Here is a 26,493-nt window from a genome sequence, read left to right as displayed (position 1 = left end):
GAATATGCCAACAGGTGGGACCACGGGGCGCAGGACGCCCGGACCAATCGGTTGGAAAACCAATCAGGGAGCTAGGGAAGTGATCAGGGTGATCAGTGAGCTCAGCATGCCAAGTCCAGGCTGGACAGACTGAGCACACTGATCACTAAGACCTCACGCCAATCAAAGCACGAAGGAGGGCTCAGTAGGAACAAAGAGACCAGTGAGCTCGGTGCCCACTGATCTCCTCAGACGGACTGAGCACACTGGTCACCCTAGAATCAGACATGTATATAGTCACCCGTCCTGGAGAGCTCTGGGAGTTCTCCAGTTAGCAATCACAACTACAGTTCGCTACAAGCTCGCAAGCCTACTGTTGAGACAAGTCTATTGTTGTGCACCCTTTGGCTGCACCGAACCTAAGCATCCTCGAGAGATTACCTTCAACGAAGCTGAACCCTAACAGGATAGGATCCTGGAGTAGGTTCGTCACAACAAGACCTTAGCGCCACACCGTCCGGCTTGATATGTCCGTTTGCTACTAGTAGGCTATCTATTAGGTAACCTCGCGGTTGAACACACACGGAATGGAAACAACTCGAACGCCATCAACACGGCAAGTTGCAACACCCGAGAGCAACGTAATCTATTTTTGAGGGCCGTCACACACGGGAAATGCAGGTACCCAACCCAACGCATTTCGTCCGAACGAGGGCATCATAGTGTTGTCATCCTATATCGTCTTATTTCGCGCCGCCCTCTGCATACATATTCATCGTTTCTAACTAATTTATTTGGGACACAGGGCGGGAAGCAGCAGGTGGAGCCCATTGCGTGAGTGTTTCCCGGCCCATGATAGCCGTGGAAAAGCCGACGATAATGTCCGGGCAGAAAAAACTCATTCGGATAATAGACGGGGAAAAAAATGCGATCTTGGGGCAGTTTTACATGAGTGGGGATTTACTCTGTGTTGTGCACTGCTTCATTGATCAGTCTTGAGATTCACGTCGCACTTCGGCAATCCAATGCAACTCTGGGCAGTTCCTGGATTCTTGTGCGCGGGTCTGGAACCGAGACCCGGTTTATAGCCAGCGTCGAGAACAATCCATGGAGCCATTGGTATTCGTAGAGTTGTATTTTTCGGAAGTGCTGGCCGGAGACCTCGGTCCATGAGGTAAGGGAATGTTTTCGACAAGTTGACAACCCTGCAGGTTTTCTTGCCGAACTTACATACAGGGAGCCGCAAGATCGCCAACGGGGATAAATTGTCGATTGAAACTCGGGCCGTGATGTGCTTAGTGTTTGACGGCATCGCGGTTAGTTGTTGATGTCACCCAGGGCCTTGAATATCCTCTCCCCTAGGGTGACATGGTTGTGTTTCGTAACTACCGAATTATGAGCTTGAACAATTTGAACTCTCGCAGTTCGCCTAAGTCAACTGCCCCTGGCGAGGTCGCGTCAGTCGCGTGGCGTGGGTTCCAATGACGACGGGGCTGTCCGTCCCGCAGTGCACAGACATCCAGTCCGGCATATCCAATGCTGGGGCCAAACCTGCACGTTTTGGATGCTGCAGCGCTTCGTTGAGGTCGATGACGGTGTTATGATGATGACTTGTCCACCAATGTGTTTAACCGATGTCATGGACTTGCCGCGATATCCGACAACCCGCCTGCCCGGCAGCCTCCCGGATTGGCGCCCTGAAGCGGCAATGACGGGCAGCGCCCGAATCCCGGCACAGGGGTTGTAAGAACCTGAGACTGGGATGGTTGGATCAGAGATGCCGCGGGCTTGCGGCGTGCGATTGGAAATATGCCAGCGAATTCCCGTGCCTGGAAAAGCAAGTTTTCTGCCTTGGCTCGCGTGCATGTTCGAGTAACTAACGAGAGGTCATGCTGGGTGGGCTGATGGGATCGAGCTGAGCTGGATCGATGAAATCTCTGGGAAACGAGGACTTGCAGGGGCTTCCCCGGGCGGTTGCACCCGCTGAGAGCTAAAATTGGGAGCTGCGAACGCCACCAGCAGCCAAAAGCGCAAGAAGAGAAGCTCGAATCATCAAATGCCTGTAGTTACCTATACCTGGTCAGGTTCGTGATAGGGGCAAGAAGGAGCCTCGAGGCCAAGCAAGCCCATTCTTGGGACTTGATAATGGAGATGGTGTGGTGCTGATGCTCAGGCGACCCATCCTCTTTGATGTGTGGTGGTCACGGGCGGCATCCGAGAAACCTGAGAAGGCAGCAGCGCTGAACTTGGAAGCCGTTGAAAAAGCAGCACCGAGCCCCACCGTGCCACCCGTCAACGCTCCCGCCGTTCTCAGCCAGAGTGTCAGGTCAGGGCGCCGCTGCCAAACTTGAGATTAATAAAACGAGATTGATAGCCCAGGAACGATGAACCACAGCTTGACAGGCCAATAATTCCCGGCTTGGCTTCCCAGGTTTCTTCTATTTGCCATGTGCGGATTTCACATTTGCATTCCAACCCGGAAATCCATTGTGCTGTTCCTATTCCAACCCGCGATCGTCCTTCATTCTTTCCTCTCAGAAGTGCGCACCGCGCTTGCCGATTCGGTCCCATCGGCGGGACCAACGGTACTAGCGCCGGCCTAGATCTTGATTTTCACCCACCGATACCCACAATCGCCATAAACATCCTGGAGCACAGGCGGGTCTTGGACTCTTGGACCTGACGATTGACGACCGGCCATTTCCAGGTCATTAGCGATTCCACGGGGAAAGGAGGAAGTCGTCTGTCCATGCCGTCGATATATCGTCCAGCGCTGGTCCCCTATCACACGCGGCTCCCACCAGCATGGCGGTGAGGTACAACGCCGTCGACCAGGCCGACGACGGCAGTAGCCATCCCCCTGATTCCGCATCGCCATTGTCGCCCATGTCGCACGCAACTTCGACCTCTGTGGCTTCGCCTGCCTCGCCATCTTCATCTTCGCCCTTGCCCTACGTGGCGTTGGCCGACCAGACATTCACCCCGCTGTCGATAGACACCAGCGACTTCTATCCTTCCGAGACCATGGCAGAAGGGAAGTCGCCTGGCGCCCTCGAGGCCCGCAGGTTGTTAAGTACATCCAAGAGCATGGAACATTTGAGGCGCATCGGGAACCTCAGCCGCAGCAGCAGCAACAGCACGGCCCCGGCTGCACCCGCTTCCGCAGGCGCCCCAACCATCGTGGGCGCCATGGTGGAATCGTTTGAGGCGCTCCATGCATCAAAATCAAGCGCCACATTGGGATACGAGCTGCTCCGGTCAAAAAGCGCAGACCAACGCCCGGTGGGGCTCGTGTCGCCGTCGCCCACGCTTTCGCGCTCTCCGTCCGTCTCACGCTCCCCATCGCCCTCTCCAGCCAAAGATGCATTGGTTCTAGACGCGGCTTTGGCAAGCGACGGTCTTGGCACTGCAGACCAAAAGACACCCAGTGCAGCCCAAGACAAAACCACCACAAACACCACCGTGCCGCAGACTGCCGCCGCAACGCCGAATCCTGATCCGTCAGCACCGATCTCGAGCGCCTCCCAGGCACACGATGCTCCAAGTTTGCCTCCTTCATCCGTTCCTGTTTCTCCCCCTTCTACCGTTGTCGCCGACACCACTTTGATTCGACCAACGCCGTCCGCGAGCCAACCGCAAGGACGGAGCCGCGCCACCTCAACCCCGATTCGGCCGCCGATTCTTCGCACCTCGTCCAACGCAAGTCTGTCCCTCAGCCACCCGGCCCCCGATCCCAACAAACTGTCTCAAGCTGGGAATTTTCTGGGCAACATCGCAGCCCTCGAAGCTACCGCCGAGCGGCTGTCTATGACAAGCAGCATCGAGGACGCCATTCGCGAGGAACACAACGAACTCAAGCGGTCAGAAAGCCGTCGGTCGTCGATTCTGCGTGCTCGGGCGGCATCGACATCGGATAGCGGCTCGGTGCATGGGCAGTCTCAGCTCTCGGTTGCAAGTAGACAAAACTCCATTTTGGGAATCAACAACGCGGCGCGCTCAGGGGGTTATTCGCCGGGAGGCTTTATTATGAGCCCGCACCATTCCATGTCAGCTGCTTCGGGTCGTCTCCGGTCGGGCAGCAAGGCAAGTTCGATTGGCATGCCGTCGCACATTCCAGAGAATGCCGACATGACTGGGGCGTTAGCAGACCTCGAACATGCCCAGGAATTCCGTTTCTTGCCCCGCCACGGGCCAGGTAAGGCCTCGACCAGGAGTGTGGCGAGCAGGTTATCGCTCGCGCAGATTGCCGAGCTGGAGCATCCCACTACCTTGACTCGGGAAGCCCTCGACGAGGCTGACCGTGCCGCGGCGGCCGGGGAAACTTTAGATGTCGAGGAAACGATACGCAATAGTGCCCATCAGTTCATTGAAGCCGAATTCGCCCAGGAAGCGAACGGGCCTGTGACGACCTATGATCCCCGCGGTGACCCGAATCCTCGGTTGCAGCTTCACCAGCCGGACGAGTACCAGGCCTACCAGCCATATCGGCCGCCCCATGCCGAAGATGATAGACCAACAACATCCGGGTCTGGCGGAACCTACGAGCAAGCCCAGGCCGCCTTTGGAGATTTTGACGGCGTGCACTGCGATCCGGATACCGGAGATCTCGCAACTCACCCGGAGCCCGGACGCTATGACCCCCCGTCTCGACCTCTCGCCGCTCTACCCGCCCGCCCTACGACATACTTCGATCCCGGCACAGGGCAGCAGATGATGTTTTACCCCGCTCCTGTTCCTGCTATGCTTAACCTCCCTCCGAAGCTGTCCAAAAAGCCCAAGGCCCCAGCCCGGGTCGCCCACCGGTCCCAGGTTGTCAGCAGTGTGCCAAAGACAACTCGTGAATCTCAAGTCTGGCTGCCCGATCCTACCGAAGGCTTGCATAGGAGTAATGACGATGCTCCCTTCATGGGGGAGTTGCTCGGGGAGTGCAGCACAGACGCCGACTTGACCCCACAGCCTTCTGGAATGGAACCGGAGAGACCGGATTATTTGGCACATGCCAGACATCCGTCGGAAGCGAGCACTATCCACCCACCTCCAGAGCAACGCGAACTCCGTCGACCTCAGCGGATGGCAGACGCTAATAATCGCAAATCCCAACCCATCGCGAGGGTCGACGGTATGCCTCCTCAGCTGCGTGCGAGTGCCTTTTTCGACTTGCCTTCCGAACCCCAGAAGATCGATGTCAAGGACGGCTCCGCGATGAACACGCTAGACAGTCTTCTGGACGCGTCCGCCGCCGCGCCTGTCAGTGCCTTCACCGACCACGTATTCGCGGGCAAGCTCGGCGCCGAGGTATACGGGCCGGAAAAGAAGAGGAAGGTGAAGAAGACGCAGCCCCCGCCTACACCCACCCCTGCGCCAGAAGAAAAGGCCAAGCGCAAGACGCTTGTGAAGAGGAACTCCGGAAGCAATATGCTCGACGGGGTTGAGGACAAGCCCAAGCGGAAGACGCTCGTAAAGAGGAATTCTAGCAGCAATCTCCTGGACGTGAATCCAGAGAAGAAGCGCGCCAGCCGGTTCTCTCTATTCGGTCCCAAACCCGTCGACGACGAATCCGATGACGACGCGAGGCCTAAGAGTGCCCGACGCAGCGTGGACGACGACGACGCCCGGTCTCGTCGAAGTGCGTCACCCGACCAACCGGCTCCGGACGACGACGAAGAAACCGAGACGGAAAGCGAGGATGAAGAGCCTGTTTATCAGGGGCCGCCCACAACGCTTCTTGCTGAACTGCAGCTGCGCAAGCAGCAAGACAAGCTACGCACTCGCCCGCTTCATCACACTGATGGCATGCGCAGCACCCTTCTCGAGCTAGACGCAGTGGCCCAGGTGGAGCGGAAGGCCCGACACGGCAAACGGGTCATGCTTGCGTGGGAAGACCCGACGGCCACCCCGCAGCAGGAGGAAGAAGACGACGAGGAAGTTCCCCTCGGCATGCTCTTTGCCGCAAAGACCGCCGCCCCTGGGGGCTCGACCCGGTTGACTATGGACATCAGCACGCTCATGAGTGAGATGCACCGCCCTCTCGGTTTGATGGAACGTCGCGAGATAGAGGAGAACGAGCCGCTGAGTCGGCGCCGGGACAGGCTACAAGGCAGGGTGGATGATCAGGCACCAACTTCACTGGCGGTGTTCCAAAAGCGGATAAGCCAAATGCCCGGCATGGGCATGCGGTCGCAATCCCGCCTCACCTTGCCCCTTCCACAGCCAGGCGGATCCCGCGCCGGTTCTATGCTCGGCTCCCGCCCGGGCTCCGCTGCAGAAGGAAGCGAGCCTGAAATCGAGGGCGAGACCCTCGCAGCCCGCAGAGCCCGGTTGGCAGCCGAAAACCCGCTCCCGCGCACCAGGCCGGTCAGCAGTTCTTTCTCAGCGGAGCTGCTGCGAGAATTCGGCCCCGACGAACAGGGAGACGCCCAGAAACTCGGCGCCAACCTGACGCACAGCCGCGGCGCGTCCCGCGATACCAACGGTGACGGCGCTGTGGAGAGCGGCGGGCCTGTCCCGGAGGAGGAAGAGACCCTCGGCCAGCGCCGCCGCCGTCTCCAGCGCGAGCGTGAGGCGCGCGAGCGCGAGATGGCCTTCAGCACGCTCAACCGCGCAGCCACCCCCGTGGGCACGCGTGCCGACCCGGTCCGCCCCGCTGCGACGGTTGGCATGGCTGGTGTCTTGGGCGCTGTGGGTCACGGCGGGGTCATGATGATGGACCCGCGCGAACAGGAGCGCATGAGGCGCGAGGCGGAGGGCGCCCGGCACCGGCAGGATATGGATATCAAGATGGCTGCGATGCGGGCGCAGATGCCTACGAGCCTGACCGCGCCGTCGGTTGGTGGCCACGCCGGCGGTTACTTGGGAGGACGGTTCAACGATGGTGGTGGCGGCACTGGAGTGCAGTCGGGGCTGGGATATGGCGGGGGTGGCATGTTGGGGATGCACCAACAGCAACGATCGAGTACATTCATGGGTGCGCAGGGGATGGGTATGGGGCAGGGCGCGTATGGCGGCTCGACGCCCAACTTGGGCATGTATCAGAACGCTGCGGCTGCGAACATGAGCGTCAATACGCTACCGCTGCCGTTGCAGGGGGCAGGGTATCCGATGCCGATGCCGATAGGGCCTGGCGGCCAGGGGCATATGGATATGGTTGAGCGGTGGCGGCAGGGTGTGATGCCTTGATGGCCTCTCACGGGCATGGTGAGCTTGGTGCTTGTAGATAGGGGTGGTTGTCGTCGGCCTGTACTGTGGTAATAGTGGAGGAAGATAGACTGTACGAGGGGCTTTCAGGGTGGAAACGGGTTGGGCGAGCTTGAACGGCCTATTCGTTTCTCAGACGTTAGTTTTGGTCTTGGCATAGCATAGCGTTGCGAGGGCTCTCTTTTGTGTAGCTAGACTTGTAGTAACCGAACCCTTTTTCTCTCGCCGTTGGAGAATGGTTGGTGGTGGTTGTGCTAGGGTAGGTAATGCAGTGCTGAAAGTCATCATCAGGGTTAGGGTCGCTTTCTCGGTGGCCTGCCGGCGGAACCCTTTTTGCCTGCCCCGGCTCGGCTTGGGTCGGGTTGTTTTATCCCCTGCCGAGCCTGCGTTGTGCCTGCTGACCTCTTCCCACTCCAACGTCATCTTCCGGAATCATCACCAGACAACGCACGTCCCGACAGCGGCTGTACTGCCGCGTCACACGTAAAAACCCGATGGCGGCTGGAACATAGCGCTAGACTGTACTCTTACAATCAAAAATACTTAACAACCAACATGAACCGCTCACCCTCGACGTCGGGCTTGCTCCCGCTGCCGGGCACCCCATCCTCGTCGTGGGCCCTCTACCGCGCCCGCCTGTCCAACATGTTTCGCAACACTGATGTCTCGGCGGTGATCGCTTTCTGGTTATTCGGTACGATTTCCCCATTCCTTCCCCCAAACACCCACCATCCCCCACGACCATAACCCCGATCCCACCCCATCATCATCCCCCCAAACTAACCCCCTCCACCCCCACCCAACAGGCCTCATCAACAACATCCTCTACGTCCTCGTCCTCTCCGCCGCCCAAGACCTCGTCGGCACCTCCGTTCCCAAAGGCGTCGTCCTGCTCGCCGACGTCCTGCCCTCCTTCTTTACCAAACTAGTCGCGCCCTACTTCATCCACCGCGTGCCCTACTCCGTGCGCATCACCGTCTTTGTGGTTTTGTCATGTGCGGGTATGCTGGTGGTGGCGGCGGCGCCGGTGGAGGGGGCGGTGGGCGTGAAATTGTTGGGGGTGGTGCTGGCGAGTTTGTCGAGTGGCGGGGGGGAGTTGAGCTTTTTGGGGTTGACGCATTATTATGGGCATGTTAGTTTGGCGGCGTGGGGGAGTGGCACGGGAGGGGCGGGGTTGGTGGGCGCCGGGTTGTATGTGGTGTTGACGGGGTGGATTGGGTTGGGGGTGAGGGGGAGCTTGATGGTGGGGGCGCTGCTGCCGAGCGTGATGGTGGTGGCGTTTTGGGGGATCTTGCCGAGAGGGCCGTTGAAGGGGTGGAAGGGCGGGTATGAGCGCGTTGCGGAGCCTGGGGAGGAGGAGGAGGACGAGGAGGGGCTTGAGGATGTGCCCGCGGGTGCGGCCTCGGCTGGGCTGCTCGCGCCGGGCCCGTCGGTGGCGGCTACCGCGTACACGCATCATCATGAGGGGCGGATAGGGAGGGCGTCGTTTTGGGGGAATGTGCGGCGGGCGAGGGCGCTGTTTTTCCCGTACATGCTGCCGTTGTTGCTTGTGTACGTGGCCGAGTACACCATCAACCAGGGTGTGGCGCCGACGCTGCTGTTTCCGCTGGACCAGTCGCCCTTCTCCGAGTTCAGGGAGTACTACCCGTTCTACGGGTTCCTTTACCAGCTTGGCGTGTTCATCTCGCGATCGTCGACGCCCTTCATCCGGATCCACCACCTATACCTGCCCTCGTTTCTTCAGGTCGCCAACCTCGTCCTGCTAACGCTGCACGCGGTGCTCAACTTCATCCCGTCCGTCTACCTAGTGTTTATCGTCATCTTCTGGGAGGGCCTGCTCGGCGGCGCGGTCTACGTCAACACCTTCGCCGAGATCATGGAGAATGTTCCGGCCGAAGACCGCGAATTCAGCCTGGGGGCGACTTCGGTTAGTGATAGCGGCGGCATCTGCATTGCGGGCTTCTTGGGCATGGCTATGGAGGTGTGGTTGTGCCGTTGGCAGGTCAGCCAGGGGCGTGATTACTGCCGGCGGATCGAGGCGAGCTAAGGATTCGAGGGGTTTAACAAGATACTAATAGAGAGTGTATGTATATGCAAAAGCTATATCGTGCAATTTCTACACGCATGGCGAGCCGTGAGTACAGGCTTCGCAGTTGGCTCTATACGCCCTATCTATGGTTCCCGTCAAACATGATCCAAATGAGAGACCCCTTCGCACCAGTTCGCTGGGGCTGGTTTTCTCTTATAAACCGGGGTTTTTATTCCTTCTCTCAGTCTCCAAACTTTGTGAAGCATTTGGCGCCCGTCAAACGTCCTTACCACTTTTTATGTTTCTTCATTAAACCCCACCAGGTATTTGACGGCGGTTGACTTGGCCCTGAACCCGACAGTCTGGTAAGACATTTATGTTGATCTCCCGCTTCCATGCAGGGTCAGGTAGGACTGGAGGGTCTTCATTGCAATTATCTGACCTCGAATTGCTACTCTGAGTTGCGAAGAACACATGGTGGTGTTGCGATCATGGACACCCAAGCCCCCTCAGTGGGGAGACGCCATGTGATCGGGGACAGATAACTGGAGGTGGGGTTTCCCGCCAGCGCCGATCACGCAAATAGCAAGAGATGCCTCGTCAACAGTGCCCAGGCGGGACTTCCTCCAAGACGAGCAGGTGGGTAGCACCAGCTCCAGTCGCTCCTGCACCATCTTCCACAATCGCGGCAATCGGGAAACCGGGAAAGTGCCAGCCATGGAAGGCACAAATTAAGTTATCTTAGCTTCGGCATCCCCAACCGAAGGAGGAACCATTGCGACTCAATTGGTCAATCCCATCGTTGGGGTTAATTGCCCCGCATCCCCGAACCCTATCAAGCCCAGATCACCTCCACACCGGCTGAAGGCGTTGCAGGTGCACATCGCTGGGACCTGCCGTTGCGGACCTAGCGGCGGGACACGACAGGGCCCCCAACTCTTACTGGACAAGGCAGTTGCTCGACCGAGCAGGGCAGCAGCTGCCACAACGGGACGCGCCCAGACGCGATGTCGCTGTTGAATGGCGTGCAGCTGTCAATTAATTCGTTTCCAGAAGGCGCAAACAAGGGGAGAGATTGTGTGGTGCTGGCAATGTTCAGTTATGCGAAGCGATCGGCATGTTGCTGACATGCGACCCTCGGAAACCACAGTGACCACGGTCAAAGTCGGGATGAAAGAGCAGGGGGACAAAAACAAGGCAGGCCGCATGAGAAATACATATTGAGGGCCATCCCCTCGGTTCGGTCACTGAGATGTTGACTGTCCTTGTCCCACCCCCACCCTTTGCCTCAACTCTAATCCGACATATCCCTGGCTGTTGTGTTGATTCAAGATGAGGACCTCCACCGCTTCTCTCCTCGCTTTCGCCGTCCCCGCCTTGGCAACTGCCGGCGGCGGACCTGGCCACGGACATGACGGCCCGAAGGGACCCGGCTGCGGAGGTGGCCCGGGTGGCCCGGGTGGCCCCAAGCCTGCCCTCGTCAACTCGGAGAAGCTGCAGTCCCTGATCAACATCGAGGACTTGGTCGCCGGCTCCCAGGATCTCCAAGACATCGCCAACGCCCACGGCGGCAACCGCGCTTTTGGCGGCGGCGGCCACAACGCCACCGTTGACTACCTCTACGAGACGCTAACGGGCCTCGACTACTACGACGTGGTCAAGCAGCCCTTCACCGAAATCTACTCGGAGGGCAAGGGCTCGCTCACCATCGACGGCGAGGACATCCAGGCTGATACCCTGACCTACACCCCCGGCGGTGAGGCTACCAAGCCGCTCGTGGCCGTCACCAACCTAGGCTGCGACGCCGCTGATTACCCCGCCGAGGTCTCGGGCAATATCGCCTTCATTTCGCGTGGCAGCTGCACCTTTAGCCAAAAGTCCATCAACGCCAAGGCGGCCGGCGCTGTGGCGGCTATCATCTACAACAACGAGGCCGGCGAATTGGCGGGCACCCTGGGTGAGCCGTTCAAGGAGTATGCCCCCGTCGTGGGCATCAGCCAAGAGGATTCCAAGGTGATCTTGGAGAAGCTGGCCCAGGGCGAGGTGACCGCCACGGTCAAGATTGATGCGCTGGTTGAGGAGCGCGTGAGCTACAACGTCATTGCTGAGACGAAGGGTGGTGACCACAACAATGTGCTGGTTCTCGGTGGACACACTGACTCCGTGCCTGCCGGCCCGGGTATCAAGTGAGTTCTTTTGCTACCACGGTTTCCTAGTCTTGAATTACTAATGCTGATAACCTCTAGCGACGATGGCTCTGGCACGATTGGTATCCTCACCGTCGCCAAGGCACTTGCCAAGTTCCGTGTCAAGAACGCCGTGCGCTTCGCCTTCTGGAGCGCCGAGGAGTTCGGCCTGCTCGGCTCGTACTTCTACATGAACTCGATCAATGGCTCCGACACCGAGGTGGCCAAGATCCGCGCCTATCTCAACTTTGACATGGTAAATACGTCTATTCCGATTCACCTCACGGCCCGCGAAGCTTACTCTAACATCTGCACAGATCGCCAGTCCTAACTACATCTACGGCATCTACGACGGCGACGGCAACGCCTTCAACCTCACGGGCCCCGCCGGCTCCGATGTCATCGAGAAGGACTTTGAGAACTTCTTCAAGAGCAAGAACAGCAACTCGGTGCCCACCGAGTTCTCGGGCCGTTCCGACTACGCCGCCTTCATTGAGAACGGTATCCCCTCGGGCGGCCTGTTCACGGGCGCTGAGGTGCTCAAGACCGAGGAGGAGGCCAAGCTGTTCGGCGGCGAGGCCGGCGTCGCATACGACATCAACTACCACAAGATCGGCGACGACATCAACAACCTGGCGCTGGATGCGTACCTGCTCAACACCCAGGCGATTGCCGACTCGGTGGCCAAGTATGCCCTCAGCTTCAAGACCCTGCCCCCGGTGGAGACGAAGACGAGGAGGTGGGATGCCGACCGCGCCCGTATGCTCAAGCGCAGCGGAGGATCTCACGGCCATGCTGGGCATACGCATTCGGGCCCTTGCGGTGGCGGTGCTGAGATCTAGGGTGTTATAATTGTGTAATTTCATGAGCGTGGGGTATATGATTCATGATAATCAATGTATATTGGATGATTAGTAGCAAAAGGTACTCGTAGATGTGCCGGACTCATCTCCGCCTCCTTATAATATCGGACGGAAGTGAAATATCAACCTAGGTACCCAGGTCGGTGTTACGTTTTTGCTTTTAGGCCGGCCCCATCCGCCCCCGAGCGTGATTGAAGCAGTCATTCGATGAACCCGTTGAGAGGGGCGCCATGTGACTGTGGGCTCAACAAACGGTACGTACCTAGGTAACCTTAGTCTGCTGTTGAGGCAAATCAAACCAATGCCATTGCAGAGTCGATGATTAGACGGCTGCGTAACTGCATACAGTATCAACCAAGGGGTAAACCCGAAGCTTAGTAAGTGTAAGGCAAATCGAGTATTCTTACCCAGGCTTGCTAAGAGTCTGGCTTGACCATCTCCGTTTATCTACTAACCACCTACGTGTACACCCAAATATTAATAAGACCCGGATATCAGGCATCTTCTAACAAGGACTTACTCATTCAAGTTCTCTTTCCCAAAGGAAAACAGAAAATAAACATTGATGAGTAACTACAATCTCTATGCGGCATCAAGTCTCGAAGGATCGCCCAGGTTTTTCCTTTCTTGACTGCACACAGAGGACCCTGAAATCTTAATCCTTCAGCCCATAGGCAGGGTTCTGCATCCTTCTCAAGACAAACAATCACCGTCCGATGAAAAGGTTAAAAAATAACTAACGGAAAAAACGGCAACAACGTGCCCCGTCGCGATTGGCACCAAGCTCCCAAGGGAGGGCATCCTCTTTTAATATCGCTCAATCAGACACCAGAAGTCAGCAACATGGACCCCATTCCCTGGCATTGCCAAGCACAAGGAACAGACGAACAAGCTCTTCCAAGCCCAGTCCCCACAGGGCACAGCTCACCCGTCCTGATGGGTTACCAGGCCGACCTGGGTATTCGTGCCACGAGCGGACGTTGAGATGCCGAGTAATGACAGCGTCAAGAGTTCAAGCCCTCTCTTTCCCGAGTCATGCCCAAGCCACTGCGACGCTTGTATGGCCAAGGGTTCAAGATACCGATTTAGCACGACGAAACCTCCTCGCAGCCTCCAAATCAGTTCGGCCGCCCACCTGCCCATAGATGGTGAAGGTTAATCCCAGCTGGGAGACCATGACAAGGATCGGCGAACTCTCTCCAAAATTAACCTTCCAGTTTCTTCGGTATCCATTCTCCCACAGGCGCTCGCTTTTGGACAGCAAGGACTGGTGCCACCAAGCGAACAACAGCCTACAAAAAGACCCATTCTTCCGCTGGCAAGCATTGAAATGTGGCTGCCTTCGGGAAGGCCAAGGGTTTAGGGCCGGGGTTGGGCTGAGCATCCATGCGACTTCGCTTCACCGCCAATGGACCGCCTCGTTCGAGAGGGCTGAGCGGCATCAAACCCCGTCTTCCGCCCCGCAAAGTGGAAGCTTACGCTTGGCAGCCCGTCCGGGGCCTTGAACCGCTGTTGAATCTTTGTGACTTTGTCATGGATCGCCGAAGGAATGGGGATGTATAAAGAATGCCATTACGCTTTGGGCTGGGACATTTGTCCTGGTTCGACGACACTTGATTCCCACCATCCCACCACCACCCTTCCCTCCCCAACGCAAAGATGGGTCAGTGGCAGAGCTCACCGGTATGCACGACGCCAGCGTGCGTCCATGGGGCCTCCTATGTTCTTCAGAACATGGCCCCAAACTGGGAGGAGATGAACCCTTGCACAGAATTCGACAAGAGTGAGTACCCAAGCGTGTAGTTTAGGCCTTGAGGGTTGTCCCCGGCGCTAACCTAGCTCCTCGGTATTAGTGGTTTGTTACGGGGCCTACGAACACAACGGCGATGATTCGGGGACTTTCCCCGTAGTCCAGAAGCGTACCGCTCGCATCCTAAAGAAGATCATGGAGAGCAGCAGTCACGCCGAGGCAGCGGGCTTCAAGTCGACCCTTCTGGTTGCCCGGAACAACATCGAGGAGTACAATTTCGATATGCTACGGACTGCCTACCAATCTTGCATGGACACGGACGCCATCGCCACCGCGGGCATCAAGCCCCTGAACAATCTGATCGTGTCTGTCAACAAGACCTGGCCCGTGTCCCCCACCGACCTGACGACAAGTCTCGGGTCGCGCGACATTGATGGCCTGCAGGAGGCGGCGCTGCTTCTCGCGCAGTATGACATCCCGGTCTTCCATAGCTCTTGCAGCGGACGGGGTGAGCCTGTCATGCCTGACTTCCTGGATGCGGTACGTTCTCGCGCTTATTGGTGATGTTTCCCGTGTCGCTAACATGAATGAAGAAACACAACCGTGTCTGCTGGAACCTTCCCCAGGTGTACTTGCAGAACAACCTGACGTCTTACTTTGACGAGGCCAAGATGAAAGCGTATTCGGGGATGCTGAGAGACGTCTTCCGCATCTCGTACCCCAACCTAAACAACAAGACGGCCACCAAGTTGGGAGCCGCAGTCGTGGGGCTTGAAATTGACATGGTCACGGCGGCGCTTCGGTACCAGGAATCACTGGGACCTGGCGCGGACTTGGTGGTAAGTGCCGCTACCCATCCTGGGTATTGTGAGCAGACCAAAAGCTAACCATTCGCAGAACACTGTCAAAAATGTGACCCTCGCCGAGATCGACGAAGCTGCGCCCGTGTTTGGCTTTGGCAAGCTGATCATTGGACTCACGCCAACTGGAAAGGCGCCCGCGCGCATCCTCGTAAACACTCCGGACTTTTGGCCCCAGTACTCCAACCTCGTCGCAAACCACTCCAGGGCAGCCGTGCAGGGCTTCATGATGTGGACTGCCATCAACACGGTTGGGAAATACATCGGAGACCCCGATCTCCAAGCGCTCCTGGGAGTGGCGCCTTCACCCAAAGCCGAGCGATGGGAGACGTGCATCGACGAGGTCGACAAGATGGTGCGGCACATCAAGGACCACTACTTCATCTCCGCCACATACCCCGAACTCACCCTACAGGCCGCCGACACGATGACGACCAAAGTCAAGGCCGAGTTCAGGAAGCGACTCGAGAAATTTAAGTGGATGAGCGCTTCCTCCAGGAAGCGGGCCCTGCAGAAGGTCGACAACATGGTCCAGAACATCGGCTACCCCAGGTCAAACCCAGACCTCCGCTCCGCCGACTCGATCGCCTCGTACTACACCGGCCTCAACTTCACGTCCAGCTACTTCTCCAACGTGCTCTCCAGCCTGCGCTTCAAAACCACCAAACAATACGCCAAAGTGACGCAAAAGCCCAACCGCAACGAATACGACAACGTCGCCGAAGTCAACGCCTTCTACGACCCGACCTCCAACGCCATCACCATCCCGGCGGGCATCTCCCAGCTCCCCTTCTTCCACTACCACCTGCCCGACTACGCGCTGTACGGCGGGCTGGGCACCATCATCGGGCACGAGATCACGCACGGGTTCGACAACAACGGCCGGCAGTGGAGCGAGGACGCCGAGTTCGAGGTGTGGTGGGACAACGCGACCATCGCCGAGTTCGAGGAACGCTCCCAGTGCTTTGTCGACCAGTACTCCGAGTTCGAGGTCGACGTCCCCGGCGGCAAGGCCCACGTCAACGGGCGGCAGACGCTGGGGGAGAACCTGGCGGATGCGGGCGGCATGCGCTCGGCCTACGCTGCGTGGGAGGAGCAGCGTAAGGCGATGCCGGCGACGTGGAACCAGGAGCTGCCGGGGCTGGAGAAGTTTACCGCGGAGCAGCTGTTTTTTGTGTACTCGGCGAATATTTGGTGCAATACTCGCACCCCGGCCGAGATGGCGAGGATTCTGCCGCTGGATGTTCATTCCCCGTCGATGGTCCGCATTCAGGGCATGGCGGAGAACTCGGATGATTTTAGGAAGGCGTTTAAGTGCAAGAAGAAGGAGGCTAAGTGCGAGCTGCTGTAGGGGGGTTGGGTTGTTGTGGGGTCCGATTTTGGTGTTTTTTTGAGTTGTATATAGTTTTGAGCATAGCGTTTGGCGTTGGGGGTGACTGTGTAGAAAGCTTCGCATGATAGAATGGTACCTAGGTACTAATCACATTAAAATGGGATGTCCATTCTTCCTTTCCTTCTACGTGTCTGAACAAACGCTCCAGAAACCACACCGATCGCCATGAACCATCTTTCTAGCTATTGACCCCAACTAAGCTCCCCATTTTCTCATCCATTCACTTACCATCAGCATGTCCGCCGAGAACCTTTCTTCCGGGCTCCACCGAATCATGCTTCCCAACAGGAGGCGCAAGTCATCCAACTCCTCCTGCTCAACCACCCCCTTCCTGTCTTGTTTTATGCAATCAACCCTCGCATCGAAAGTATAATAATCGCCGTCTGAGATCCTCCCTTTCTTCACATTCCAGTTCTCCCCCTCAGCGTCAAAGAAGTCCCCGCGCGCCTGCCAACCCTCCCACCACGACCGAGGGGGTTTTCCCAACGCACTAACCATTTCGGCGACCATGTCGTCCTCATCCGGAAAGAAGCCCTCAAAGAGAGTCCCCGGCGCGAACAGTTCGTATATGGTGCACCCCAGCGACCAGATATCGGCTGCAAAACTGATCGGCTTACCCTCAGACTCGGCGAAGACTGCCTCAGGCGGCCGGTACAATACCGGCGTGTTCAGGCTGTACCGTGGCGAGGCGGCGGGGAACCACGCTTCTCCGAAGTCGGTGATCATGATGTTGGCGTCAGCCGTGGTGATGTGTTCGTACCGTTTACCCAGCCAGACCGGAGGCACGACGTAGGGCGGAACGTTGGTTGGTAGTTGGCTGACACCGTCCCTCCGCTGGACGGGTTCTTTTATCGGTTCACGATATGTGGCGTAAATGTCTTTGGTGGAGAGGGCGTGGAAGGAAGATGGGAGGGTGAATAGGATGTTGCCTGGGTGGATGTCTTTCTCGACGCGTTGAGTCAGTGGTTACTCGGCTCGAGATAATTGTGGTTCGCGCATCTTGAGAATGGGTCCATGTTCACTCACCGCCATGAACAATACCCCGAGAATGCAACATTACCGTTGCCCGGATTAACTGCGCTGTGATGGTACGCGCCACGGCGAGGTCAAAGTACCATACACCCTTCGATGTGGACTTGCTTTTGGCCAAGCTACACATGTCGGGCTCTGTAACAAGGCATTCGTGGGTGCCATTGGGGCCGTTGTGAGTAAACGAGTCTAGAACGATGGGGAATGGAAAGCGCTTCCTTCCCGCCGTGTCACAAACGCTTTCCCTTAGTCGTCGTAAGGTGTGGATCTCCTGCGATGATGCTATGTCAGATGCGATCGCAATCTTCAGCGACACGTGGCGGCCCTGGAACTCGTCCCATGCAAGCCAAGTGGTAGAATGGCCTCCGAACCCTAGTATGTGGACGACTCGGTATTGACTGTGGGAGCCGAAGCGGTCGCCAATCTGCAGCGGGTGGTAACCTCCTGGCCTGTACTTGTCTATACTCTCAGTGTCCTCAATTGGGGTATACTGTATTAGGGAGTGCGTGTCCTGAGTTGGTGACAAAAGCGTGCTCGCGAAGTGAAAGTGAAAGGAAGAATGGAGTCGTAGTTTGACTGTCGAGACGCTTGCCCTGCGCGGTAGATAAGTAAGATGATACCGCGTCAGAATAGAAAGCTCAATGAAGGGCCTCATCCTGGGCTTTATGAGCATTTCTCTGAGCTTCCAAGCACCTCGATATTAAGCCAGGAGGTCAAGTGTTATAACGGAGCCAGGATGCGGGGTAATCCGAAATCAATAGCTGGTTGGCAGTTGCTAGAGTTGCAAGCTCCGGAGGGTATGTGTCAAGTTGTTGTCCCCCGGGCAACGACCGACCCTAATTTAACGGCAGCAGGAAACAGACCTAAGCTCGAACAACATGATACGCAGGACAGCACGGAGGACTGCGGTCATCTGGCAATTTGAAGGTCGGACTAACCTCTCCTTTCCATGTTGCGGCATAAATACATGTAGAGGAGCGGAAAGAAAGCCATTCGGAAATCCGAAGTCGACTGTTTATTTGACTCGGTTTCTTTTACTTTATTTATTTCCTCCGTTTTCTTTTCCCCCTCTTTTTCTCGATTCCGTTCGTCGATTCCTTTCCTCGCCTTTCAAGTGCGGCTGTTTTCGACCAGAGGCTGTGCGTCTGGTTTGACCAAGTGCCTCGAACAGTAGTTGGCTGAATCCGGGGCCCATTCCTTTATGGCTGGATGGCATTTGAAGTTGGTTCCCTGGCGCTCTGCGCATTGGATGAATTCCATCTCCCCCTTGCAGCCGCAAGTGTATTTGATGAATTTGGAGGTACACATCGTTTTGTCTTGAATCATGAATCAGACCCGACTGATGGAGAGGAGGGGGGGTGTGAAAGGAGGGGATCACTAGGTACTCACTGCCTCTCGAGGTAAGTTGGGTAGGTAGGTAAAGTGGTGGTGTTGGCGATGGTGTTGGTGATGGTGTTGGTAGTTTGCGATCCTGGCTCTTTGAGTGCTGGATTGTTGCTGATGCAGATTGTTGCCGATGCAATGAAGGATGCGGTTGCGAACCGTAAGGACGGCGTTGTTTGATGGCGGAAGGAAGTATTTAAGGTGGCCAATTGGCCCAATCCGGGTTTCAACCGGCCCGAGCTGCCTTGCGCTTGCACTCTTTACAGTGCATTCTACCTAGATACACGTAGGCACAGTGATAACCCTAATAAATGCAACAGCCACACATGGCCAGTACCTCATCAAGCCCATAAAGCCCATTACGTTAGGGACAGCTAAGGTAGGTAACAAACACTATAAATATCGAAAGCCCGGATCCGCCCTACTGGTGACGATGAGCGCCCAATGGCCAGAGACATGTGTGTACATGTGGTGGAGACATCATGTTAGGTACATGTAGGTAGGTACCTACCTAGGTACCTAGGCGCTAAATCATTCATTACCTAGGCAGGTATCATTCTCGGTTGTTGAAAAATCCTCTTCTCCGAGCAGCCTCCGGAGCTCGATTGGCCTGGTCTTGTCTTTTCCGCTCGATCTCCACAAGGCCTGAGCATGTACGCACCATCGGAAATGAGCAAGAAAGGAATCTTGGGCATATACCTTGTCGCGAACCATGAATCCCCGTTGCTCGGACTCGGAGCCGATGATGATGGATTTTTGAAAACCGAGTAAACATCCGGCACACGACATTCCGTACTCGGCTCTGCCGGTCCGCCTATCATAATAGGGAAGTGCGCATGACCCCATATAGCTGAATTGTGTAATTCGTCTGAAATTTGCCGACCGCGCCTGCGCTGCTGTTGCATGTGGTGGTTGCCCTGAAACTATGAGTTTGGCTTGAGCTACAGAGACAAGCGCAATGGGGGAATCGGGCGGCCCCATCCCGTAGATGCCGGGTAAGGTTTTGAACGGCCTCAGCTGTGCTACTTCGGCCTCGGTCAAGGGGAATTCCTCCCGGATCCCGGCAGGAGTCAGCATTTGAGTTCCCGAGGCGTTTTGGATGCAAATAAAACAGCATCGACTCCAGGTCGGGAGGAATACAAAGCCGCCAAATTGGCCACAAAAGGTGCAAGCCTTGGTACACAATGCGTCGTAAAAGTCGAGCAGAGAAATGTCGATGGCGAGCCGTGTCCGAAACAAGGCGCAGAGAAGGTTGAGTCCATGGGAGACCACCCTCTGATATTGATAGAGAGAGTCTACGACCTGTCTTGAACCAAGATTTGCTTGCCGAAAGATGAGGAGAGATCGTAGGTCCAAATGTAGCAATACCTTCTGCAGGAGCTCGAGCGGCAGCCGACCGAGGGCGCCGAGTCCCGTGTCAGGGGTCCGCAGGAAGGGTGTTGCTATCGATGGGCGAACGGCGACGTGTTCGCGGGGTGAGAACCATATCAAGGATTGACAAGATTCTTTGCGACGGTAGGCTGTGGTTCGAACAATGGCGTCAGTCTGGTCCTTGTCGAAGCAGTACTCGGTCGTGGAGCGCCATCGACGTATTATACTGGCAGTCATTGCTAGAGTCTATCGGTTCGCTTAAATGGCCCGGCGATGAAAAGCCGCGATCCTCGGTAGGGACTGAACGATAAGGGTTGCGACGTCGTGTTGGTGGGTGTCGATCCGGATGATGGGGCGAGAGATGGGGTTTGTACTTATTTGCCCTTTATCATTGACCGACTATTGGGTATGGTTCGCGGGTTCTTGTCGAACTTGGCAGCGGTTGCTTGAAATACAAACACGGATTGCCGTACTCTCCCTGTTGGGTGCCGTGTTTGGTACCAGCCGCGCTATGTGATCGCAAAACCCATAACGTACTCCACCCCCAAGTCGCGCACTTTTGACCGTGCTACGACCTCCCAACCCCAACTTGGAATAACTTAAGAGCAAAAAATGGCATCGCAATCCAAAGAGAGTAGAATCAATCTTGCTATTCAGGCAATACAACGAGATAAGACTTTCAGTCGGCGACGCGCTGCCCAAAACTACAATGTACCCGAAGCGACCTTGCGCGACAGGATGAACGGGAAGACGCCGAAGCCCGAATCACGACCTGCAGCTCACCGATTGACAGCAATTGAAGAGGAGGCGGTTGTTCGGTATATATTGGACCTAGATACGCGAGGATTTGCACCCCGACGTGCTGGTGTTGAAGATATGGCTAATTTGCTGCTCGCGCAACGCGACGGGGGACGGGTCGGCAAGCACTGGGCCGAGAAATTCGTCAAGCGACAACCAGAACTCAAGACGCGTTTCAATCGTGTATACGACTTTCAGAGAGCCCTCTGCAAAGACCCAGAACTTATTGGCGCGTGGTTTAAGCTTGTACACAACATGAGGGCGAAGTACGGCATCCACGACTGTGACTTCTACAACTTCGACGAGACCGGCTTCATGATGGGCGTCATCTGCGCAGCTATGGTAGTGACGCGCGCCGATCGACGTGGAAGAGGCAAGGCAGTTCAGCCTGGCAATCGGGAATGGGCGACGGCGATTGAGTGCATCAACGGCGAAGGGTGGTGCCTCCCACCGTTTCTCATTGTTCAAGGCACTTACCACCTCGCCAACTGGTATACCGAGGGCGAGCTCCCACTCGACTGGGCTATCAAGCCAACTTCCAATGGGTGGACCGGCAATGAGGCCGGCCTAGAATGGATCAAACATTTCGATAAGCACACAAAGTCTCGTACGAAGGGGGTGTATCGGATGATTGTGCTTGATGGGCATGAGAGTCACCTGTCGGCCGAATTCGAAGCCTTTTGCAAGCAGAACAACATTGTCACCATCAGCCTGCCGGCTCACTCATCCCATATAACCCAGCCACTCGATGTTGGGTGTTACAGTGCCCTAAAAACGGCGTACGGTCGGCAAATCGAGCACTTCGTCAGAGCGCATATCAACCACATCACCAAGGTCGAGTTCTTCCTCGCCTTCAAAGCCGCCCACTTTGCCGCCATGACCGAGAGCAACAACAAAGGGGGGTTCAGAGGTGCAGGTCTAGTACCTTCTGACCCCGAGTCAGTGATATCCATGCTGGATGTCAAGTTACGGATGCCAACACCAACTGGTCCCCCCTCCGCCGCTGCCGATCCTTGGTTCTCCCAGACGCCACGGAACCCAACAGAGACTGTCTCACAATGCGAGTACATCAAAGATCGGATTGCCCGTCACCAGGGAAGCTCGCCAACATCAATTCTCACTGCTGTCGACCAGCTTGCGAAAGGGACGCAGGCATTGGCGCACTCGGTGGCCCTAATGACGACTGAGATAGGCACCTTACAGAAGGCAAATGAGGCACTGAGCAAGCGCCGAAGGGCCAAAAAGACACATGTGCGTCTTGGAGGATCACTTACTGTAGGAGATGCACATGATATATTAGCCCAGAGAGAGGTGCAGGAACAGGTAGAGCGTGAAACGCGGGAAAATGGTGGTCGGCGGGCTCGAACAGGGACGGCTCCACGGCGTTGTGGTAAGTGCGGAAAGCCCGGGCACAATGCGCGCACGTGTCAGGGAGACGGAGAAACATCTGATGTACATGATTTAAAATAGTTTCAGTGTATTGCGGTTGTTGTGGTGGTGTAATTGATGTTTCCTATCGGTTCACGGTCAAAAGTGCGCGACTTGGGGGTGTGCGCGACTTGGGGGTGTGCGCGACTTGGGGGTGGAGTACGTTAACGTATTTGCATAACGAGTGGGCCACCATAACGAGTGGGCCACTTTTCCCGGACCTCAACCACCTCGTGTAAGTCAATTCAGCCACAACAGCTCAAATCAATTGAAACTACTCGGAGTCACTGTCTTCAGACATCTCGCAAAGTACTTGACAAGTCCGCGCATTGTGGCCGGGCTTCTTGCAGTTGCTGCAGAGCCGAATGCGTGGCCCACCCACTGTTATACAACCACTACTCCCGGACGTTTCCTTGCAGTCCTTATCACCAAGTCCCCGGTCAGCCATCAAACCCTTTGCCTCTTGTAAACTAAGTGATCCTCCTTCCTGCAGACGCGTTTTCTTTGTCCGACGGCGCTTGCTTAGTCGCTCATTTGCTGTACGAAGTTCCTGGGCCTCAGCTCGGAGTAACACCATTTCATGTGCCAATTTTGAGATGCTCTTGGCCTGCAAGTCGATGATGTCGAAAATGTGAGTCGGAGAGCTACCTTGATGGTTCTCGATCTTCCGCTTGAGAGTGATGGAGCTCTTGGTCGCGTCGTACGCATTGGATGGGGTCTTCAGGGCCCAACTCGAGGCTGTTCCGGGACGCGAGTTTGGAGGAGATGGGGTAAGTGGCTTAGGGTCGAGGTAAGAAACTACCAATTCAGGGTCAAAAGGAACAAGGCCAGTTGCTCTAAAGCCCGCTCGTATGTTGTTCGCTGTGATGGAAGCGTGAAATGCCTCGACAAATGCGTCGAAGAAGTCCTCCTTCGTAATGTGGGTGATCTGCATCCGCATCATCTGCTCAATCCGCTTGCCGTACGAGGCCTTGAGCCGACTAAAACACCCAACATCAAGAGGCTGGAGAAAGTGGGAAGAATGGGGAGGCATGCAAAGTGTAATAATGTTGTTGGCCTTGCAGAAATCTTCGAAGTCGATCGAGTGGTGGCTTTCGTGGCCGTCGAGGATGAGCAGCCGATGCACCCCTCTCGTACGGCGCTTGGTAGCCTGGTCGAAATGTTGTAGCCAATCGAGGCCAATCTCATTTGTTGTCCAGCCATTTTCGCTTGTGTGGACTCTCCATTCGGGCTCGAACCGGCTGTCCTGGTACCAGGGGAGGAGGTGGTTTTTCCCCTTGACGACAAAGTACGGCGGCACGACCCAGCCATCCGCACACGCAGCTTGGATCACCGTAACCCACTCTCGATTGCCAGGCTGCTTTGTGCGAGGCCGCCCAGGTCGCTCGGAGCTCGTCACGACCTTTGCACTCGAAAGCATGCCCATCTGGAACCCAGCTCGTCGAAGTTGTAGATGTCCCCCTCTTGGATCGCGTATTTGTCGATTACGTTGTGTACGAGCCGAAACCACGCGTTTACTACGTCGAGATCTTCGCATTGGGCCCTCTGATAATCGATTTGACGTCGGAAACGCGTCGTAACCTTGGAATGTCGCTTTACGAAACCGTTTGCCCATCGGGGTCCGACGGGCGACGCGCCGCGTGCGGCCCGAAGGCGATCGGCCATTTCTCGAAGGTCGGAGAGCTGGGGCTGAAATCCTCGCGCATCAAGGTCGAGTACCCTCTCAAGAAGGACTTGTTCTTCCAAGTTGGTCAATTTTCGAAGGTTGGCTGGTATTTCGGGTCGTGGTTGCTTTCCAGCGCGTCGATGTTGAAGCGAGCTTCGCGGAATCTCGTAGATCGTAGCAGCCTTCCGTACGGAAAGTTTAGCGTCTTTCTTAAGAGCTTGAAGCGCAAGGATCATACGACTCTCTTTTGGAAGAGGTTGCATTTTGTATTGTGAAGGAAATTCGTCATGAAGTTGGGAGGTTGCAAGAGGAAGAAAAGTGGCCCACTCGTTATGCAAATATGTTAGGGTATTTGTATGTACAGCGTGGGAAACATGCATGCGATGGGCGGACAGTCGGGGGATGAAGTTCGCCCCGGAAAAGAGCGAACTGATCCATTTCAACAAGGGACGACGGCAGTGGACAAACCAGCTGGAACTCACTAACCCAGGGGGAGGCACCAGCCCCGTCAGACCGAAGGAGTCTGCCAGGTTCCTGGGAGTCTGGCTGGACCGGAAGCTCAACTGGAAAGCCCACCTTGCGGCGGTGGAGAAGAAGCTGAGGACCCAGAGCTATGCCCTGTCGAGGCTAGCGGCATCGACGTGGGGACTGGGTCTAGCCAAAGCGCGAGAAGTGTACACAAAGTGCATCCGGTCAGCGCTGGCCTATGGCGCATCGTCGTTCCACATTCCCACGGATGTGGGAGGCGAACCGGTGAAGAAAGGCATCACCAAGGCCCTCGGGAAGGCCCAGAATAAGAGCCTGAGGATTGTGGCGGGAGCCTTTAAGTCTACCCCCATCCGTAACCTCGAGACAGAGACGTGGGTACCACCGTTGGACTTATACCTAAACAAACGGCTTGCAGATTTCGAAAACCGACTCCAACAACCCGATCTGGACGACGGCCAAGGCGGCAAAAAGACGGCGGGGAGCGTTATCCTTACCGCCTGCCGCAAGATACAGCAGAGACTCAGCTCGAGGAGGGGCAACAGGGGCCGACCGCGAACCTTGAGACCTCAAGGGCCCACGGCGGTAGAGAGAGCCGCGGGCACGATCATGCGCTGGACGGGGGGAACCATAGATACGGACAAGGCAGTAGAAGAGGCCTGGAGAGCGAGGTGGTTAAAGGAACGGGACGGCAGAGCAATCACCAGGCCGGCGGACGACTTTGACCATCAGCGGGAGACGCTATTCCGGAACGAAACCCTAAGGAGGCATGACGGTCTCAGCAAGGCGAAAAGCTCACTGCTCATTCAAATCCGGACGGGAGCAATAGGCTTACGGGACTACTTGTTTACACGGGAAGTCCCGGAGGTTCTGACGCCTGCCTGCGAGTGTGGCGAGGGACGAGAGACTGCCGAACACCTGGTAGTGTGGTGTTTGGCCCCACCGTTGACTCGAAGATGGGAGAGAACTGGAATTCGGACACGACGGGACTTTTACTCAGTTCTACACGGTATCAATCCCACGACTGCACGGCTTGCGAGGAGGATCCTCGACTGGCTGATGGACTCGGGGAGGCTGCCGATGTACAGCTTGGCCAGGAGGCTCGAGCTGGAAACGGCGGCTTGAAGCGCCCCCGTTCGGAGGCCAGGAGGCCTCCTCTCTTTGTATACGTAGACTCACCAGAACGCATCGTTCCTTGATTGTTGGTAGGGGTTTTTCACCCGGCCCGGGAGGGCACGGTTTTCCTGTACACTAAATAGCAGAGGGTCCGGCACGCCCTAGGGCATAGCGGAGTATGAATAATAATATTTGTATGTACAGCTAGGTACCTTAGGTAATTAAGCTACCCGAGGTAATTTATACAACCATTCCCAGAAGGTTGGCGGATGTGGGACATGTTACAATAACCATGTTCTGGGATTAAACATAGGTACCTAGATGGTAGGTAATGTCCAGCCCACGATGGAAGTTGTGGAGTGAGTATGATTTTCTAAAAAGGCCAAGCATTCTTTCCAATACTTCCAGAGGCGTGCCTGGCCATTGTTAGTAAAATAACTTAGGTAGCTATGATGTGTAGGCATATTTGCAGCTCACCTCTTGTGGATAGATACCTATACATAACAAGACCAAAAACGTCCTAAATGGGCCAGAGAAGAACGTCATTTTGTCTATCAGGCATCCCTAGGACTACGTGGAGGAGGGGAGCTCAGCTTCTCCAACCAGCAAGGAAGTGTTGGAGTTCCATGTCGTTACATCAAAGCAAACGCCTGCCGGTGTCAGGCGCTGAAGGCTTTGAGAGGAATTATGAATCACCGGTTTCATTGAGTAGAAAGTCATCATAAATCCCAGAAAAGTCTTTTAATTTTTGATTTGAAACACGCAAAACGCTCAATTAATAATAGTCGAAGGTTGGAGTTCGGCTTTTTTTGGCCAGAGAGTGACGCGCCAGAGAAATCCATCGCCGCCAATAGAGCCATTGTACAAGACGAGTAAGGCACGTTCTAGATGTCTAGGGAGTTTCCTTGTTGTGCTGAGGTGGTGAATGAGACATCGCTCATTATCTCGGGTCCCTATTTTCT

The 26,493-nt window shown here is 56.1% G+C and overlaps 7 protein-coding genes across 7 annotated transcripts; 3 read left to right on the top strand and 4 right to left on the bottom strand.

Moving 5' to 3' along the window:
- Nucleotides 1–2,784: 2,784 nt before the first annotated feature.
- Nucleotides 2,785–9,220, top strand: F5144DRAFT_550267 (CLN3 protein-domain-containing protein; the record flags this gene model as incomplete). The annotated part of the gene is made up of 6 exons (XM_066787629.1): nucleotides 2,785–7,141; nucleotides 7,231–7,246; nucleotides 7,692–7,867; nucleotides 7,980–8,212; nucleotides 8,311–8,364; nucleotides 8,486–9,220. 6 exons carry the CDS (start codon nucleotides 2,785–2,787, stop codon nucleotides 9,218–9,220), a joined length of 5,571 nt encoding a protein of 1,856 aa, XP_066639336.1.
- Nucleotides 9,221–10,228: 1,008 nt separating this feature from the next.
- F5144DRAFT_334443 (uncharacterized protein) lies at nucleotides 10,229–12,378 on the top strand. Its single transcript, XM_066784155.1, has 3 exons — nucleotides 10,229–11,388; nucleotides 11,449–11,644; nucleotides 11,706–12,378. Exons 1-3 carry the CDS (start codon nucleotides 10,535–10,537, stop codon nucleotides 12,228–12,230), a joined length of 1,575 nt encoding a protein of 524 aa, XP_066639335.1. The 5' UTR covers nucleotides 10,229–10,534; the 3' UTR covers nucleotides 12,231–12,378.
- Nucleotides 12,379–13,140: 762 nt separating this feature from the next.
- Nucleotides 13,141–13,572, bottom strand: F5144DRAFT_580946 (uncharacterized protein). Its single transcript, XM_066789406.1, has one exon. The coding sequence runs from the start codon at nucleotides 13,392–13,394 to the stop codon at nucleotides 13,176–13,178; it is 219 nt and encodes a 72-aa protein (XP_066639334.1). The 5' UTR covers nucleotides 13,395–13,572; the 3' UTR covers nucleotides 13,141–13,175.
- A 121-nt stretch (nucleotides 13,573–13,693) lies between these two features.
- Nucleotides 13,694–16,357, top strand: F5144DRAFT_580944 (uncharacterized protein). Its single transcript, XM_066789405.1, has 4 exons — nucleotides 13,694–14,034; nucleotides 14,105–14,541; nucleotides 14,595–14,840; nucleotides 14,899–16,357. The coding sequence occupies exons 1-4, from the start codon at nucleotides 13,911–13,913 to the stop codon at nucleotides 16,210–16,212; spliced, it is 2,121 nt and encodes a 706-aa protein (XP_066639333.1). The 5' UTR covers nucleotides 13,694–13,910; the 3' UTR covers nucleotides 16,213–16,357.
- F5144DRAFT_580943 (kinase-like domain-containing protein) lies at nucleotides 16,358–18,046 on the bottom strand. Its single transcript, XM_066789404.1, has 2 exons — nucleotides 17,281–18,046; nucleotides 16,358–17,195 (listed from the first exon to the last, which is right to left on the bottom strand). The coding sequence occupies exons 1-2, from the start codon at nucleotides 17,954–17,956 to the stop codon at nucleotides 16,450–16,452; spliced, it is 1,422 nt and encodes a 473-aa protein (XP_066639332.1). The 5' UTR covers nucleotides 17,957–18,046; the 3' UTR covers nucleotides 16,358–16,449.
- Nucleotides 18,047–18,393: 347 nt separating this feature from the next.
- Nucleotides 18,394–18,543, bottom strand: F5144DRAFT_497455 (uncharacterized protein; the record flags this gene model as incomplete). Its single annotated transcript, XM_066786208.1, has 1 exon — nucleotides 18,394–18,543. The coding sequence occupies one exon, from the start codon at nucleotides 18,541–18,543 to the stop codon at nucleotides 18,394–18,396; it is 150 nt and encodes a 49-aa protein (XP_066639331.1).
- Nucleotides 18,544–19,219: 676 nt separating this feature from the next.
- Nucleotides 19,220–21,713, bottom strand: F5144DRAFT_655950 (uncharacterized protein; the record flags this gene model as incomplete). Its single annotated transcript, XM_066793148.1, has 3 exons — nucleotides 19,220–19,276; nucleotides 19,324–20,263; nucleotides 21,703–21,713. The coding sequence occupies 3 exons, from the start codon at nucleotides 21,711–21,713 to the stop codon at nucleotides 19,220–19,222; spliced, it is 1,008 nt and encodes a 335-aa protein (XP_066639330.1).
- Between the last annotated feature and the right edge of the window lie 4,780 nt (nucleotides 21,714–26,493).

The sequence above is a fragment of the Chaetomium tenue genome, assembly GCF_020726465.1.
Source record: "Chaetomium tenue strain MPI-SDFR-AT-0079 chromosome Unknown F5144scaffold_6, whole genome shotgun sequence".
Taxonomy (NCBI): Eukaryota; Fungi; Ascomycota; class Sordariomycetes; order Sordariales; family Chaetomiaceae; genus Chaetomium; species Chaetomium tenue.
Note: the sequence above shows the minus strand (reverse complement) of the source record. Positions and strands in the feature narration are given on the sequence as shown.

What these genes read in the sequence shown, in the direction of transcription:
- F5144DRAFT_334443 (XM_066784155.1), top strand. Translation starts at nt 10,535, where the DNA reads ATGAGGACCTCCACCGCTTCTCTCCTCGCTTTCGCCGTCCCCGCCTTG. An exon ending in CCTGCCGGCCCGGGTATCAA is followed by an intron (nt 11,389 to 11,448) that starts GTGAGTTCTTTT and finishes GATAACCTCTAG; the next exon opens with CGACGATGGCTCTGGCACGA. An exon ending in CCTATCTCAACTTTGACATG is followed by an intron (nt 11,645 to 11,705) that starts GTAAATACGTCT and finishes ACATCTGCACAG; the next exon opens with ATCGCCAGTCCTAACTACAT.
- F5144DRAFT_580946 (XM_066789406.1), bottom strand. Translation starts at nt 13,394, where the DNA reads ATGGGCAGGTGGGCGGCCGAACTGATTTGGAGGCTGCGAGGAGGTTTC.
- F5144DRAFT_580944 (XM_066789405.1), top strand. Translation starts at nt 13,911, where the DNA reads ATGGGTCAGTGGCAGAGCTCACCGGTATGCACGACGCCAGCGTGCGTC. An exon ending in TTGCACAGAATTCGACAAGA is followed by an intron (nt 14,035 to 14,104) that starts GTGAGTACCCAA and finishes CCTCGGTATTAG; the next exon opens with TGGTTTGTTACGGGGCCTAC. An exon ending in GACCTGGCGCGGACTTGGTG is followed by an intron (nt 14,841 to 14,898) that starts GTAAGTGCCGCT and finishes AACCATTCGCAG; the next exon opens with AACACTGTCAAAAATGTGAC.
- F5144DRAFT_580943 (XM_066789404.1), bottom strand. Translation starts at nt 17,956, where the DNA reads ATGCTCATAAAGCCCAGGATGAGGCCCTTCATTGAGCTTTCTATTCTG. An exon ending in TCGGGGTATTGTTCATGGCG is followed by an intron (nt 17,196 to 17,280) that starts GTGAGTGAACAT and finishes GCGTCGAGAAAG; the next exon opens with ACATCCACCCAGGCAACATC.